Raw genomic sequence first — 16,512 nt, 5'->3', positions numbered from 1 at the left:
AAATATATATTGTCATCTTTGAATTGTATTGACTAATCAGTAATAATATTACTATACTAGTTTCATCATTTTTCGGTTAGTTCTACTCTTTATAGAAATATAAGTCACAAAAAAATACTCTTTATAGAAATAAATTATTTTTTTGCACTCTCGTATAATATAAGCTATTTTAGGTGACACTTTTAGCCAGCGTACCATACCACAGATCTGGTGATGACTTGCGAGGTTTATTGCTAGTATATGTGTATTTCTAATGTATTATTAAATTTATTTTCCTGAAGGAAAACGGCCGTATTGTAAGCTTACCATCAGATGACGTCATTCAAGCTAATAAGGAAAGGAACAAAGGCAGAGCAGGCTCCCTCCCGGCCTTTGCGTGCGCCTTGGAGTGGCGCCTTGTGAACGTGGCCTTGTAATAGCTGAACACGTGGCAAGATAAAATGCTAGATCTCATGGTGCAACTTTCGTCTTGTAAGAGATAACATTTCTCTTATATTTCTGGTGCCTAATTTTTTGTTGCAGTTTTTTTTTATTTTTTTAACTATAAAAAATATGAACTATATCTTATGAGTTATTCTTTTTAATTGTATCGATTAGTTGTCTAAGATTAAAAATGAAGAAGCTAGAGTTAAGAATCAGATGGTGAAAACTCAACCAAACAGGAAAAAAAAAATTCAACCAAACAGGCCCTTGGTTTGTTGAAGATGCTATAAGGTCATGGGCTTCCGTCTGTCAGCTCGTCTCGCCGGCTTAAGCAAATGGACACGCGCGTCGGCCCGTTCTCACTGCTCAGCCCAAATCGCGCGCCACGGCCCCTCCTCTCCTCCCCGTCGAGCGGCGATCGGCGACTGAAACATCTGCCTTCCTCCCGCCCGGCCGCCGCAGCCGAGCAGCCCGTCCACCTTCTCCATCTCCCCGCCGCTCATGCTCCACCGCCTCGCCCACACCCGCGTGTGCCGATGCTTCATCCTCCCCACATCCCGCGCGCTCTCCAACGCTCCCGTTCCCGCTCCTACTCCACCCGATGCGCCGCCGCTCTCGGCCGCGGACCTCGAGCTACTCCTCCGCCGCTGTCACTACTCTGCCTCCACCCACCGCTTCCATTCCCTCCTCCCCCTCCTTTCGCACCCCTCCGTCCTCCTCTCCTCCGCGCTCCACCTAAGCCGCCGCGCGCACCCATCCCTCCCCACCCCGCCCCAACCCCCACCAATCACCATTGCCGCCGCTGCCGCCGCGTTCTCCTCCCCATCATCCCACCTCCGCCTCCTCCTCCCGTCCCGTCTCAAGGGCCAGCCGCTCCCCGTCCCCACGCTCCCGCTCCGCCTCGCTTTCCGCTGCGCCGCCTCCGTCCTCGACGCCGTGTTCGCCCCGCGTGCGGCCACCTTCGCTTACCGCGGCCGCCACGCAGCCGTCCGATACCTCAAGTCCATTCCCAGCGCGTCCTGGTTCTTCCGCGTCGCCATCCCGCGCCAGCCCTTCGCCCCTCGCCACGTTCGCCGTCTGCTCGGTGCCATCTCCAGTAAGGTCGATGATCCCGGGTTCCTGGAGTTCCTGAACGAGCTGTTCGTCTCTGATGGTGTCGCGTTTGAGTTTGGTGGCTGCGAGCTCGGACGCGGGCTGCCACAGGAATCAGAGCTCACTGGCACGCTAGTGAACATATTCTTCAATATTGTGGATGGAGAGATAATGGCCATCCGTGAGGAAGTGCACAAAAAGCATCCTAGAATGAAGGATGACAGGGTTCGGCATACACCTGTGAGAGTGTATGCGGTTCGGTATCTAGATGATATTCTGGTTGTGACGTCTGGGTCGAAGATGCTCACAATTGAGATCAGGGACAGGATAATTGCAGCCTTGGAGAGGGATTTGGAGGTGAAGGTGGACAGGTTGGGGAGCTCAATCCACAGTGCTGTATCAGAGAAGATTGAGTTCCTGGGGATAGAATTCCAAGCTGTGCCACCGTCAGTCTTGCACCCACCCATGTCAGAGAAAGCGAAGAGGGCAAGGAAGAAGTATCTGAAGATGAAGGCTGAAAAGGCACAGGAGCTGAAAAATGCACGGGAGACGAGGCGGAAAAAGCTCGGCTTGAAGATACTGAACCACTTGTTCAAGAGGATGAGGAGGGGTGAGGAGTTTGAATTTGATTTCCGGATTGAGAAAGAGGTGCAGCAAGTTTTCAGGGACTGGGCAGAGGAGACAGTAGCACAATACTTCGAATCACGTGAGCATTGCCAATATTGGCACCGATTGCTTACATCAGGTGACTTCTTGTCATTGAATAGGGTGAGAGATCAATTGCCACCTGCCTTGGTGGACTCATATGATAAATTTCAAGAGACAGTTGACAGGTTTTTGATGCCGATGAGAAGTCATGACATGACAGAAGAAGAGGAGAGGCTAGCTGAGGAGGAAGAAGAGAAACAATATGAGAAGAGGACTGTTGAGGACTTGACAGAGCTTAAGATGAGGGCCAATGTGCCGATAGATCTTGTAAGGAAGGCAGTAAAGCTTACTGGATTCACAAATTCCATGGGCCGGCCACGGCCAATTAAGCTACTTCTCTGTTTGGATGATGTGGATATCATCAAATGGTATGCTGGCGTCGGGAGGAGGTGGTTAGATTTCTTCTGCTGTTGCCGTAACTTCAAGATGGTCAAGACTGTTGTCACTTACCACTTGAGGTTCTCCTGCTTCTTGACACTAGCAGAGAAGCATGAGTGCACAAAGAGGCAAGCAATTAGCCATTTCACAAAGGATTTAAAGGTAGCAAATGATGATGGAATGGCAGAAGTGTACTTCCCAACAGAACGTGAGATCAAAATGATGGGTGATAAAAACTTGTCTGACCCAAAGCCTGTGGATGGTGCCTTGACGATGATATTGGTGAGATTAGCAGTTGATGGCACCTCCTATCCATGCCTAGCCCATTTTTGTGCAAAAACAGAAACTGTGCTGTACAGAATACGTTTGCTGCAAAATCGCCTAAATATTGATCCGTTGAATGAAAAGAAATGGGTCCACGGATTAGGTGCTATTCATGAGAGTCTGAACAAGAAATGTCTCCCCTTGTGCTCTATGCATGCAAATGATCTCTTTCTTGGCAAGATCACTCTTCAAGATATTGACTGTACTCAATTTGTTGATGTGGAATGAGAAAAAGGTGTATTTGCGCAATATTTCTTGCAGATCATAGGTCATGCAGTATTGCAGGTCGTGATTGGATATTACTTCTTTTTACTTAATTCTTCATCGTGCCTGTAGGAAGGGCGGGCCTGGTGCAAGCGGTAGAGTCTTACCGCCTATGACCGGAAGGTCCCGGGTTCGAGTCGCGGTCTCCTCGCATTGCACATGCGAGGGTAAGGCTTGCCACTGACACCCTTTCCCAGACCCCGCACAGAGCGGGAGCTCTCTGCACTGGGTACGCCCTTCATCGTGCCTGTAGAAGAAGCACACATAGGGTTCTGAAAAGCCTTCTAGGCATCAGATCATTACTAATTGAAGACTTCATGCAGTGTGTGGGACTTGAAGCAAACTATGTACATATCATGGTATCAATAATACTCAGCTCAGGTAATTCTTCCATTTGACTGCGTACATATATTCCAAATGGGTGACTTAAATTCCTCTGTTCGTTCTTAAATTATTTATATATGTTTCAAAAGCAAATGAAATTTTGTGATATACCAAGTATCCTATTCTTCCTTTGTTGTTTCGTCTTCGCTTCTAAATCATTTCGTTTAGTATTAGTATTAGTCAATTCTGTTGCTTACTTATGAATCAAATACTTGTTAACTGTAAAAAACCGGATGCCTTCTGAATCTCTTTATGGGCTAAAATGTAGGTCGTTTTAGTTTTGTCTTAAGTCAAACCTCTCTAACTTTGACCAGTTGTGTAGGAAAATATATCAGCATCTACAATACAAAGTAAATGAGCATCTTGTGCTGTAATGTGTGCTGGTAACACCAGCATTCTTGTAACACACTCTTACTAGCTTCCTATGAAGCTGGGACCATCTTTCTCTAAGAAAAATAAATGCACTGTCAAGACATATTCATGGTAGATTTGATGAAACTAATCTGATGTTATAGAGTGTATTTTTGTATAAACTTGGTCAATATTACAGAAGTTTGACTTAGGACAAACCAAAGTCTAAAGCGGCCTACATTTTGGAATGGATAGAGTAGTTGGTAAAGTCATGTTTCCTTAATTGGTTTCCCATGAAGTTTTAAAATTCAGTTTTTAACCCTGCTTTGAGGAAACACGTCAAAACTTCATTAGGCACTCTCTGTTATTTTTTATTTGATGTTCCTTACTCCCTCAGTCTGCAAATGTAATGTATAGTTTGTATTGTTAGGATAACACTTTGACCAACAAGTACTCTACTACTACTGACTACCCCTGTCCGGATAAGGATGCAATTATACTTCTGTCTCTAGTTAAACTATCTAAACTTTGATCAGGTTTATAGAAAAGATTAGCAATATATATGTAGGTGTATTATGAAAATATATTCCATGATGAATCTAATAGTACTTATTTGATATTACAAGTATTAACATCTTTTTGTATAAACTTGGTCAAACTCAAGATGGTTTGACTTAGTACTATACTAGAATTGCGTTCTTTTCCGAACAGAGGGAGTAATCTATTACTCTTTTTATACAAAATTGTTGTCATTAGATTCGTATTCAGAAGTACTTATTTATGATTAAAAGTTTGTATTTCGAAAATGACATTATTGGAGTAATCGCCGATATCTTGTCCTAACGAAACAAAATGTGCCTTACATTTCACAGACAAAGGAAGTATTTCACAAGGTTGCAACAATGATTTTTTTTACCATTAGTTTTGTAGCTTCGTTTTAATGTCTATTAGTAAAATTACAATAGGACTGATATGATGAAAGTGTTTTGAATATCAGAACTAGTAATGTAGTTTCCATTGTGCCAATCTATGTACTTTTGGACATATTAATGGTCAAGCATTAGAAGGTTAGTTCTATACTTTTATTAGTTGGTGTCTTTACTTTCCATTATTGCTCTTGGCATTACAGTCACTGTAGGAAAAAGATTTACAGTAACATAGCTCGATGCAAGAATATTATATTTTTAAGAAAAAATGTTGTAGCAGCATTTGGTGTCCCTCATGTTTGGCGACTCCCCGCCTTAGAGAGGGTAATTTGAAATCAGAAATCCATTTAGGTACTGTTTGGTTGAAAAAAGGTAACGGTAACGTAAATGGAACCTTTCCACTGCTGGAATGGGAAGGGAATAGTTTATTACGTGAAATGTTTGGTTCGGCCATGGTAATAGCACGGACGGGAATGGGAATGGTTGGCCGATCAATTCGACGTAATCGGCGCACTGAAGCGTGGATCGATTACCCTGCTACCAGATCCCGTTGGTTGTGAAACAAACATAAAGTACCGCGATCAGCTTACATTGTAATCGGTTCACGTCCATAAATGTTCGAACCAAACAGCACCTTAGTCTTCTAAGAGTTTTTTGTTCAGCTTTCCTATAATACGGCAATATGCATTTTTTCATTTTAATGAGATTGTTGATGCATTTAAAATTCTGGTAACCTATATTATTGTAGATATTTCTTTTGCTTCTACTGTTAGCAATAGGGCTCTGAAGTTTATTATTGCAATGGACTTGCTTCCTAGACAACTTCAATCGTCTAGAAATATCTTATTCGCAACTGCATGGTCTATCTCTATATGCCTTGTTGACTTACCAATTGCTAAGTATCATAGCAGCGAGTATGATGGACAGCTAGGTACTTTTTGTTTCTGTTATCTGTATAATGGATCACCTTTGAAATTGATACATACTCTCTCCGTTCCAAATTATAAGTCGCTTTGACTTTTTTGGTACATTTATTTTGCTATGCATCAAGATATAATAATATGTATAGATACATAGCAAAATGGATGAACCAAAAAAGTCAAAACGATTTGGAACGGAGGGAATACATCAGCACCAAGCACTTTGATCTTAGCAGTATGAAGACCACACTAGTATGTAGTTCGAAAGAAACTTGCCATCTTCACTTTTGGATTGAATGTTCCCATTATCAACTTTTCAATCATGTTGAAATTATTCATGCAGCAGGGCCTGCCTGCTTGTCTCCTTGACTGATTATGTAGCCTAGAACTTCTTGACATTGTCATTTTCTGAATTTTGGATAAGCAGCAGCAACAACAACAACAAAGCCTTTAAGTCCCAAACAAGTTGGGGTAGGCTAGAGTTAAAACCCATCAGAAGCAATCAAGGTTCAGGCACGTGAATAGCTGTCTTCCAAGCACTCCTATCTAAGGCTAAGTCTTTGGGTATATTCCATCCTTTTAGGTCTTCTTTTATTGCATAAGTCAACTTTGGTCTTCCTCTGTCTCTCTTCACGTTACTATCCTGACTTAGGATTCCACTACGTACCGGTGCATCTGGAGGTCTCTGTTGCACATGTCCAAACCATCTCAACCGGTGTTGGACAAGCTTTTCTTCAATTGGCGCTACCCCTAATCTCTCACATATATCATCGTTCCGAACTCGATCCCTTCTTGTATGACCGCAAATCCAACGCAACATACGCATTTCCGCGACACTTAGCTGTTGAACATGTCGTCTTTTCGTAGGCCAACATTCTGCACCATACAACATAGCAGGTCTAATCGACGTTCTATAAAACTTGCCTTTTAGCTTCTGTGGTACCCTTTTGTCACATAGGACACCAGATGATTGCCGTCACTTCATCCACCCTGCTTTGATTCTATGGCTAACATCTTCATCAATATCTCCGTCCCTCTGTAGCATTGTAACACCTCGGGTGTTTAAATACTAAAACAGGACATGTCATCATATGCATTGCAAAGCATTTGGTTATATGGAAAACTTTGATATGCATTCACTAAAACAAGTCTACATTTATGTTATGAGTGTTGCCTTGTATGGTTTGAATTGAGTTAAAAATTTGGTTTGGATTTTGAATTTTCAAGAAAACCTTGATTTTTCAGTATTTAAAGCCTACCCTGAAAAACTCATTTCAAAATCTAAGCATATTTTGGGGTTGGGTCTAAAAGCAAAAATTGTAGAGCTTGTCAAGTTATACAAAGTTTGTTTTTGGAGTTTTCAAAGTTGTTTAGAAAAATTTGAAGTAATTTGAAAAGGCGAGATTCTTTAAATGTTCCCTTTTCGAATTCAAATTTGCATTTCAAAATGTAGACCGAATTTGGGTATGGTTATAAAAGCAAAGTTGTAGAACTTTAAATTTGGAACAACTTTTATTTTTGGAGATTTTTGAGTTGTTACATAAATTTGGGAGTAATTTGGATTTTTAAATCGAATGGCAGTTTGGTAATTCTGATGAACAGTAACCGCGGAAGCCAACTCACCGCCTACGATCTTCCTTCTGCTTCCAGACGCGACTGTGGCCGCCCTTGGCTTTGCGCTGGCATGGGAAAGGCCCCTGCGTGGCTTCTCTTTGCTTCCTGGCCGTCCTATAAAGCCTGTGCAGTCGTCGTTCTTCGTTTTTCCTTCTCTGTTTTCTCCCGTCGCCATCGCCGCTGCTCTGTCGAGCTTTCACCGTCGATTCAGCGTCGTTGCCGTCCCAGCAAAGCCTGTCCTAGCTTTGCCTGATCCTTGCGCACCCAGCCAGCCAGTTTTGGTCACTTGATTTCGCCGGGAACCCCCGTTCGTTGCTCTTCTTCCTCGCGGCCGGCAGCACCGCCGTCGTGAGCGTGTCGCCGTGGCCAGAGCTCTCCGGTGCGTATTTGTCCTTGCTCGGCGTAGCTCCAGCTTTGCCTTGATGCCGTGGTGCTTAATACCTTATTGCTTGATAGTTTTGTCCACCGCAGTCGTCGGAGCACCGCCACCGTCGACGTTTTGCTCCGCCGTGGTTGCTCGGATCGTCGACCTGCTTCACCGTTGCTTCTCCAGCCCTGTTCTTTGCTCCATCGAGTTTAGGGTGAGCTACTGGTGCTTCCTGTGCACGTCGAACCACTCATCCATTGCTCTTTTGATCCAGCTTTATGCTCCAGTGCGTTCGGGGTGAGCTCCATGTTCTTTTCCGAGTAGTTTTTGTGAGCTCCAGGTTCTTTTCCGAGTTGTTTTTGTGAGCTCCAGGTTCTTTTCCGAGTAGTTTTTGTGAGCTCCAGGTTCTTTTCCGAGTTGTTTTTGTGAGCTTCAGGTTCTTTTCCGAGTTGTTTTTGTGAGCTCCAGGTTCTTTTCCGAGTTGTTTTTGTGAGCTCCAGGTTCTTTTCCAAGTAGTTTTTGTGAGCTCCAGGTTCTTTTCCGAGTTGTTTTTGTGAGCTCCAGGTCCTTTTTCGAGTTGTTTTTGTGAGCTCCAGGTTCTTTTCCGAGTTGTTTGTGTGAGCTCTAGGTTCTTTTTCCGAGTTGTTTTTGTGAGCTCCAGGTTCTTTTCCGAGTAGTTTTTGTGAGCTCCAGGTTCTTTTCCGAGTTGTTTGTGTGAGCTCCAGGTTCTTTTCCGAGTTGTTTGTGTGAGCTCCAGGTTCTTTTCCGAGTTGTTTGTGTGAGCTCCAGGTTCTTTTTCCGAGTTGTTTTTGTGAGCTCCAGGTTCTTTTCCGAGTAGTTTTTGTGAGCTCCAGGTTCTTTTCTGAGTTGTTTGTGTGAGCTCCAGGTTCTTTTCCGAGTTGTTTGTGTGAGCTCCAGGTTCTTTTCCGAGTTGTTTGTGTGAGCTCTAGGTTCTTTTTCCGAGTTGTTTGTGTGAGCTCTAGGTTCTTTTTCCGAGTTGTTTGTGTGACTCCTGGTTCTTTCCGAGTTGTTTGTGTGAGCGGGTGAGTTCAAAATGGAATTTTTCCTTTTTCAGAAATGATTGAATAGTGCTGTAATTTGTTATTTTTGTGTAGATTTATTTAGAGCTCCAAAAATTATGAAAATTTTTGTGTGACCTCTCTGTGATGTATATTATTTAGGAAAAATATTAAATGTTACTTTTCAGTCATTTTTGAATATGATAAAAATTGCTCAATTAATTAATAAATGAGTTTTCATGATTTTTCTAGGCTTAATTAATTATCCAAAAATTATGAAAATTGTTTTGCCACTTAGTTATCATGTGATGAACTTTTACAAAAAAAATTTTGAGTTCAATTGAAATAAGTTTTATGAATATGTTTAATTAGTTGTTAATTGGCATCCATCATCGAGCATCATATTTTGTATCTCGTATCATGTTAAACATGGCAATGTTACTACGTGTAGTAAACGAAGGTGAGCACGTGGTAGTTAATCAAGTTATGGAGGAGGTTAATCCGTCTGTTGAGGTGGGATCGAATACTTGTATAACGTCGCAGGAGCCGGACTTTTCCATCAACGAAGGCAAGCCCCGGATGCATACAACCCTACCTTGTGTTTTACAAATTAAATTTGCTTTTGCTTTCCGTTACTGCATTAAGTGATTAGGAGTTAAGTGGAAACCTAATTGGTGCATTACCAACCTTGTTTTTCCATATCTACCTTGTTACCAGTTTTAATTCGAAAATGACTAGATATGCTTAGTCATGCTTAGCCAGGTGATTACCTGTCACCTGCAGGTTTTAAATGGATCTTTGGTTACTTATGTTATCATGAAATATGAGCATGTGGAGTAATAAATCTAGACCGGGTGGACTCGGTGTGTGTGAGCCACAAGACATGGAGGTCTTGTGAGCGGGTTCTTTCCGCCTGGGTCGATTAAGGCACGTCCGTTGTTGAACTGTGTGCGGTGAGACTTTGTAGTACTAACCACATACTCTGGTAAGCCTGAACTTGGCGATTCTATTACGAGAATGGTTACTCGCGCACTAGGAGTGGAGAGATGGCGGGAATAGCATGTACCCATGTGGCAATGGGCTGGATTGGTGGAGTACTGTATTCTCGGGTGGCGCGGACCCGTTCTTGTTTAGAGGACCCGAGGGTAGGTTGGTATATATAGGTCGAGGACCTACATATATCGTGTGGTCTGGAATCCCCAGCTGGGTTTTAATCGGTTCGAATCGTCGTTGCTCCTCGGTTATGGAGACTCACTTCTCTGTTCATCATCGTAGTATTAATAACTGGAACTCGAATAAGGCTTGTGAAGGTGTTGGATATGAAGTTCATGATCTCAACATGGATCGTGTCAGCTTTGTATATGATTTTATAAAGTTTTCTATATAAAGAATCTTATTAAAGAGCTTTTACGCAAAAGAACTTTGATTATTGTTAAAGCTATACCTTGAATCCCTGAGCCTGCATTCCTGAGTCTTCTCAATTTTGTTTCGGTTAAGTCTTGTTGAGTACTTTTGTACTCAGGGTTCGTTGACCCCTTGTTGCAGGTGAGCCTCATGAGCAGATCTGTTTTGGATCGTGCTGCATGACTATCGTTTGTTCTGACGATGAGAAGTAAAATGTGTGATCCTTGGGCAGGATGTTTATTTTGTGTGTTATGTATATATTAATTATGCCGCTCCACTACTACTATGGTTTGTAATAATTATCGAACTTAGTTTATAAGGTTTGAAACAACTGGTTTGTAAACTATGCTATCGTAAGACTTCCGCTGTTTTTACTCTGGTATTGATACTTGAATAAATGTTGTAATACTGCAATGACTCTGTAACGTGATCTTGCTCAGAAATCGTGGATGATTCGGGGTTCCCCGAGGACACCCAACAGTCTTTTTAAGTTAATGGAAACATATGCATAAAATGTCAAAGGTCGTCGGACAGTGACAGGTGCATGTGGGCCCTATAACTTAGGAGGTTCTGCCACAGAATGGTATCAGAGCTATCGTTACAAGGTTTTTGTTGTATTGATTTACAAAAACTTCAAAATGATTTGGGATGACTAAATTTAACTTGCTAATTTGGTCCAAATTGCTTCCGACTTATCTTATTTCTTTCTCACCATTCCTTATTTGATTAAAAAGGTTTTGTGTGGTGGAGTAGTAATATTACTATGCCCTATATAGAAATAAATGTTGTTTATGTGCATTATAAGCTTTGATGATTTTGTTCGTAAGAACGATTCATGCATCATTATTAATTCACTCGTTACTTCCTTCACCTCTGAGTCTAGAGTTGAGTAGTGAGTCTGGTTTAAGTAATGTAATCCATCATAGCTGCTCTTTAGACTTTGATCAAGTGGTCTTACTTGGATTAAATTAGCTTCCTACAGTATGGCTCGTACCAAGATGACGCCCCATAAGTCCACTGGACCCAAAGGAGTTCCTCATCACCAACTTGCCCCTAGGAATGACGGTGCTAGTAGTAGCAGCTCTAGGCCTGATCCCCAGGTGGAGATACAGAGAATTTCTGCAGAATTAGCATAAGTTACTAGAGATAGGGCTTTGGATGCTATACAGGTAGGAGAATTACAGGATCAATTAAGGCGTCTCACCACCGCACACAGGAACTGTGAAAGCATGTTAGTTCGTACGGTGGAGGGACGAAATGAGGCTTGGCATAGGGAAAATGTAGCTAGAGCTAGAACTAATGAGCTAGAATTCTATGTAGAAGATTTAGAAAAACATAATACCTATCTACATGAGGAAGTTCATAGGCTTAGCAATCTACTAAATCCAAATCATGAGCCTCAAGCTGATGCCATGGACCCCGGTGTCATCCTTGCCGATGATAACGAATCGGAAGAGGAAGAAGAAGAAGATCCTGAAGAATTAGTAATGATCAATGAAAGTGATGATGAAGGCGGTAATAATTCCGGAATGGATACCGAGCCTGAAGTTTGAAGTAATCACGGAAAAGAGTAGAGTTGTATAATAGTTAATTATGGTTAAGCTATGTATCTTGTTTTGGTACTTATAGGGTCTGGTGTTTATAGTAGTAAACCCTATGTAATATGTCTAGAGTAAGCTTTTGTGCAATTCAATAAAGGCTTGTGAATAAAGTTTGGTTTGTTATGAACAGATTTTGGATATTTTTGGACTGACACATTTCCTTTTCCATTACTTACCCTATGACTTTGAATCTCGGGACGAGATTTCTTTTAGGGGGGAGGATTGTAACACCTCGGGTGTTTAAATACTAAAACAGGACATGTCATCATATGCATTGCAAAGCATTTGGTTATATGGAAAACTTTGATATGCATTCACTAAAACAAGTCTACATTTATGTTATGAGTGTTGCCTTGTATGGTTTGAATTGAGTTAAAAAATTGGTTTGGATTTTGAATTTTCAAGAAAACCTTGATTTTTCAGTATTTAAAGCCTACCCTGAAAAACTCATTTCAAAATCTAAGCATATTTTGGGGTTGGGCCTAAAAGCAAAAGTGTACAGCTTGTCAAGTTATACAAAGTTTGTTTTTGGAGTTTTCAAAGTTGTTTAGAAAAATTTGAAGTAATTTGAAAAGGCGAGATTCTTTAAATGTTCCCTTTTCGAATTCAAATTTGCATTTCAAAATGTAGACCGAATTTGGGTATGGTTATAAAAGCAAAGTTGTAGAACTTTAAATTTGGAACAACTTTTATTTTTGGAGATTTTTGAGTTGTTACATAAATTTGGGAGTAATTTGGATTTTTAAATCGAATGGCAGTTTGGTAATTCTGATGAACAGTAACCGCGAAAGCCAACTCACCGCCTACGATCTTCCTTCTGCTTCCAGACGCGACTGTGGCCACCCTTGGCTTTGCGCTGGCATGGGAAAGGCCCCTGCGTGGCTTCTCTTTGCTTCCTGGCCGTCCTATAAAGCCTGTGCAGTCGTCGTTCTTCGTTTTTCCTTCTCCTCTGTTTTCTCCCGTCGCCATCGCCGCTGCTCTGTCGAGCTTTCACCGTCGATTCAGCGTCGTTGCCGTCCCAGCAAAGCCTGTCCTAGCTTTGCCTGATCCTTGCGCACCCAGCCAGCCAGTTTTGGTCACTTGATTTCGCCGGGAACCCCCGTTCGTTGCTCTTCTTCCTCGCGGCCGGCAGCACCGCCGTCGTGAGCGTGTCGCCGTGGCCAGAGCTCTCCGGTGCGTATTTGTCCTTGCTCGGCATAGCTCCAGCTTTGCCTTGATGCCGTGGTGCTTAATACCTTATTGCTCGATAGTTTTGTCCACCGCAGTCGCCGGAGCACCGCCACCGTCGACGTTTTGCTCCGCCGTGGTTGCTCGGATCGTCGACCTGCTTCACCGTTGCTTCTCCAGCCCTGTTCTTTGCTCCATCGAGTTTAGGGTGAGCTACTGGTGCTTCCTGTGCACGTCGAACCACTCATCCATTGCTCTTTTGATCCAGCTTTATGCTCCAGTGCGTTCGGGGTGAGCTCCATGTTCTTTTCCGAGTAGTTTTTGTGAGCTCCAGGTTCTTTTCCGAGTTGTTTTTGTGAGCTCCAGGTTCTTTTCCGAGTAGTTTTTGTGAGCTCCAGGTTCTTTTCTGAGTTGTTTTTGTGAGCTCCAGGTTCTTTTCCGAGTTGTTTTTGTGAGCTCCAGGTTCTTTTCCGAGTTGTTTTTGTGAGCTCCAGGTTCTTTTCCGAGTAGTTTTTGTGAGCTCCAGGTTCTTTTCCGAGTTGTTTTTGTGAGCTCCAGGTTCTTTTCCGAGTTGTTTTTGTGAGCTCCAGGTTCTTTTCCGAGTTGTTTGTGTGAGCTCTAGGTTCTTTTTCCGAGTTGTTTTTGTGAGCTCCAGGTTCTTTTCCGAGTTGTTTTTGTGAGCTCCAGGTTCTTTTCCGAGTTGTTTGTGTGAGCTCCAGGTTCTTTTCCGAGTTGTTTGTGTGAGCTCTAGGTTCTTTTTCCGAGTTGTTTTTGTGAGCTCCAGGTTCTTTTCCGAGTAGTTTTTGTGAGCTCCAGGTTCTTTTCTGAGTTGTTTGTGTGAGCTCCAGGTTCTTTTCCGAGTTGTTTGTGTGAGCTCCAGGTTCTTTTCCGAGTTGTTTGTGTGAGCTCTAGGTTCTTTTTCCGAGTTGTTTGTGTGAGCTCTAGGTTTTTTTTCTGAGTTGTTTGTGTGACTCCTGGTTCTTTCCGAGTTGTTTGTGTGAGCGGGTGAGTTCAAAATGGAATTTTTCCTTTTTCAGAAATGATTGAATAGTGCTATAATTTGTTATTTTTGTGTAGATTTATTTAGAGCTCCAAAAATTATGAAAATTTTTGTGTGACCTCTCTGTGATGTATATTATTTAGGAAAAATATTAAATGTTACTTTTCAGTCATTTTTGAATGTGATAAAAAATGCTCAATTAATTAATAAATGAGTTTTCATGATTTTTCTAGGCTTAATTAATTATCCAAAAATTATGAAAATTGTTTTGCCACTTAGTTATCATGTGATGAACTTTTACAAAAAAAAATTTGAGTTCAATTGAAATAAGTTTTATGAATATGTTTAATTAGTTGTTAATTGGCATCCATCATCGAGCATCATATTTTGTATCTCGCATCATGTTAAACATGGCAATGTTACTACGTGTAGTAAACGAAGGTGAGCACGTGGTAGTTAATCAAGTTGTGGAGGAGGTTAATCCGTCTGTTGAGGTGGGATCGAATACTTGTGTAACGTCGCAGGAGCCGGACTTTTCCATCAACGAAGGCAAGCCCCGGATGCATACAACCCTACCTTGTGTTTTACAAATTAAATTTGCTTTTGCTTTCCGTTACTGCATTAAGTGATTAGGAGTTAAGTGGAAACCTAATTGGTGCATTACCAACCTTGTTTTTCCATATCTACCTTGTTACCAGTTTTAATTCGAAAATGACTAGATATGCTTAGTCATGCTTAGCCAGATGATTACCTGTCACCTGCAGGTTTTAAATGGATCTTTGGTTACTTATGTTATCATGAAATATGAGCATGTGGAGTAATAAATCTAGACCGGGTGGACTCGGTGTGTGTGAGCCACAAGACATGGAGGTCTTGTGAGCGGGTTCTTTCCGCCTGGGTCGATTAAGGCACGTCCATTGTTGAACTGTGTGTGGTGAGACTTTGTAGTACTAACCACATACTCTGGTAAGCCTGAACTTGGCGATTCTATTACGAGAATGGCTACTCGCGCACTGGGAGTGGAGAGATGGCGGGAATAGCATGTACCCATGTGGCAATGGGCTGGATTGGTGGAGTACTGTATTCTCGGGTGGCGTGGACCCGTTCTTGTTTAGAGGACCCGAGGGTAGGTTGGTATATGTAGGTCGAGGACCTACATATATCGTGTGGTCTGGAATCCCCAGCTGGGTTTTAATCGGTTCGAATCGTCGTTGCTCCTCGGTTATGGAGACTCACTTCTCTGTTCATCATCGTAGTATTAATAACTGGAACTCGAATAAGGCTTGTGAAGGTGTTGGATATGAAGTTCATGATCTCAACATGGATCGTGTCAGCTTTGTATATGATTTTATAAAGTTTTCTATATAAAGAATCTTATTAAAGAGCTTTTACGCAAAAGAACTTTGATTATTGTTAAAGCTATACCTTGAATCCCTGAGCCTGCATTCCTGAGTCTTCTCAATTTTGTTTCGGTTAAGTCTTGTTGAGTACTTTTGTACTCAGGGTTCGTTGACCCCTTGTTGCAGGTGAGCCTCATGAGCAGATCTGTTTTGGATCGTGCTGCATGACTATCGTTTGTTCTGACGATGAGAAGTAAAATGTGTGATCCTTGGGCAGGATGTTTATTTTGTGTGTTATGTATATATTAATTATGCCGCTCCACTACTACTATGGTTTGTAATAATTATCGAACTTAGTTTATAAGGTTTGAAATAACTGGTTTGTAAACTATGCTATCGTAAGACTTCCGCTGTTTTTACTCTGGTATTGATACTTGAATAAATGTTGTAATACTGCAATGACTCTGTAACGTGATCCTGCTCAGAAATCGTGGATGATTCGGGGTTCCCCGAGGACACCCGACAGTCTTTTTAAGTTAATGGAAACATATGCATAAAATGTCAAAGGTCGTTGGACAGTGACAGGTGCATGTGGGCCCTATAACTTAGGAGGTTCTGCCACAAGCATCGATCCTAAATATCGAAAGGTATCCTTCCTAGGCACTACTTGACCTTCTAAACTAACATCTTCCTCCTCCCGAGTAGTAGTGCTGAAGTCACATCTCATATACTCAGTTTTAGTTCTACTGAGTCTAAAACCTTTGGACTCCAAAGTCTCCCGCCATAACTCCAGTTTCTGATTCACTCCTGTCCAGCTTTCATCAACTAGCACTACATCGTCCATGAAAAGCATACACCAAGGGATGTCCCCTTGTATGTCCCTTGTGACCTCATCCATCACTAAAGCAAACAAATAAGGGCTCAAAGCTGACCCTTGATGTAGTCCTATCCTAATCTGGAAGTCATCCGTGTCTCAATCACTTGTTCGAACTCTAGTCACAACATTGTTGTACATGTCCTTAATGAGCTCGACGTACTTCGTTGGGACTTTATGTTTGTCCAAAGCCCACCACATAACATTCCTTGGTATTTTATCATAAGCCTTCTCCAAGTCAATAAAAACCATGTGTATGTCCTTCTTCTTCTCCCTATACCGCTCCATAACTTGTCTTACTAAGAAAATGGCTTCCATGGCTGACCTTCCGGGCATGAAACCAAATTGGTTTATAG

The 16,512-nt window shown here is 42.1% G+C and overlaps 1 protein-coding gene across 2 annotated transcripts; it reads left to right on the top strand.

The window, feature by feature from the left end:
* The first annotated feature begins 281 nt into the window (after positions 1-281).
* Positions 282-4,170, top strand: LOC136525313 (nuclear intron maturase 3, mitochondrial-like). Of its 2 annotated transcripts, XR_010776485.1 has the most exons (3): positions 282-471; positions 598-3,210; positions 3,513-4,169. XR_010776485.1 is itself a non-coding variant. In XM_066518315.1 (2 exons), the coding sequence occupies exon 2, from the start codon at positions 925-927 to the stop codon at positions 3,151-3,153; it is 2,229 nt and encodes a 742-aa protein (XP_066374412.1). In that variant the 5' UTR covers positions 282-471; positions 598-924; the 3' UTR covers positions 3,154-4,170. The 2 variants fall into 2 exon arrangements, 1 of the variants encoding a protein (XP_066374412.1); XM_066518315.1 differs by having other exon boundaries at positions 598-4,170.
* Positions 4,171-16,512: the final 12,342 nt, after the last annotated feature.

Source organism: Miscanthus floridulus, chromosome 19 (genome assembly GCF_019320115.1).
Source record: "Miscanthus floridulus cultivar M001 chromosome 19, ASM1932011v1, whole genome shotgun sequence".
In the NCBI taxonomy this organism is placed as follows: domain Eukaryota; kingdom Viridiplantae; phylum Streptophyta; class Magnoliopsida; order Poales; family Poaceae; genus Miscanthus; species Miscanthus floridulus.
The sequence above is the reverse complement of the archived record's forward strand: the minus strand, read 5'-3'. Positions and strand labels throughout refer to the sequence as shown.

What these genes read in the sequence shown, in the direction of transcription:
- LOC136525313 (XM_066518315.1), top strand. Translation starts at nt 925, where the DNA reads ATGCTCCACCGCCTCGCCCACACCCGCGTGTGCCGATGCTTCATCCTC.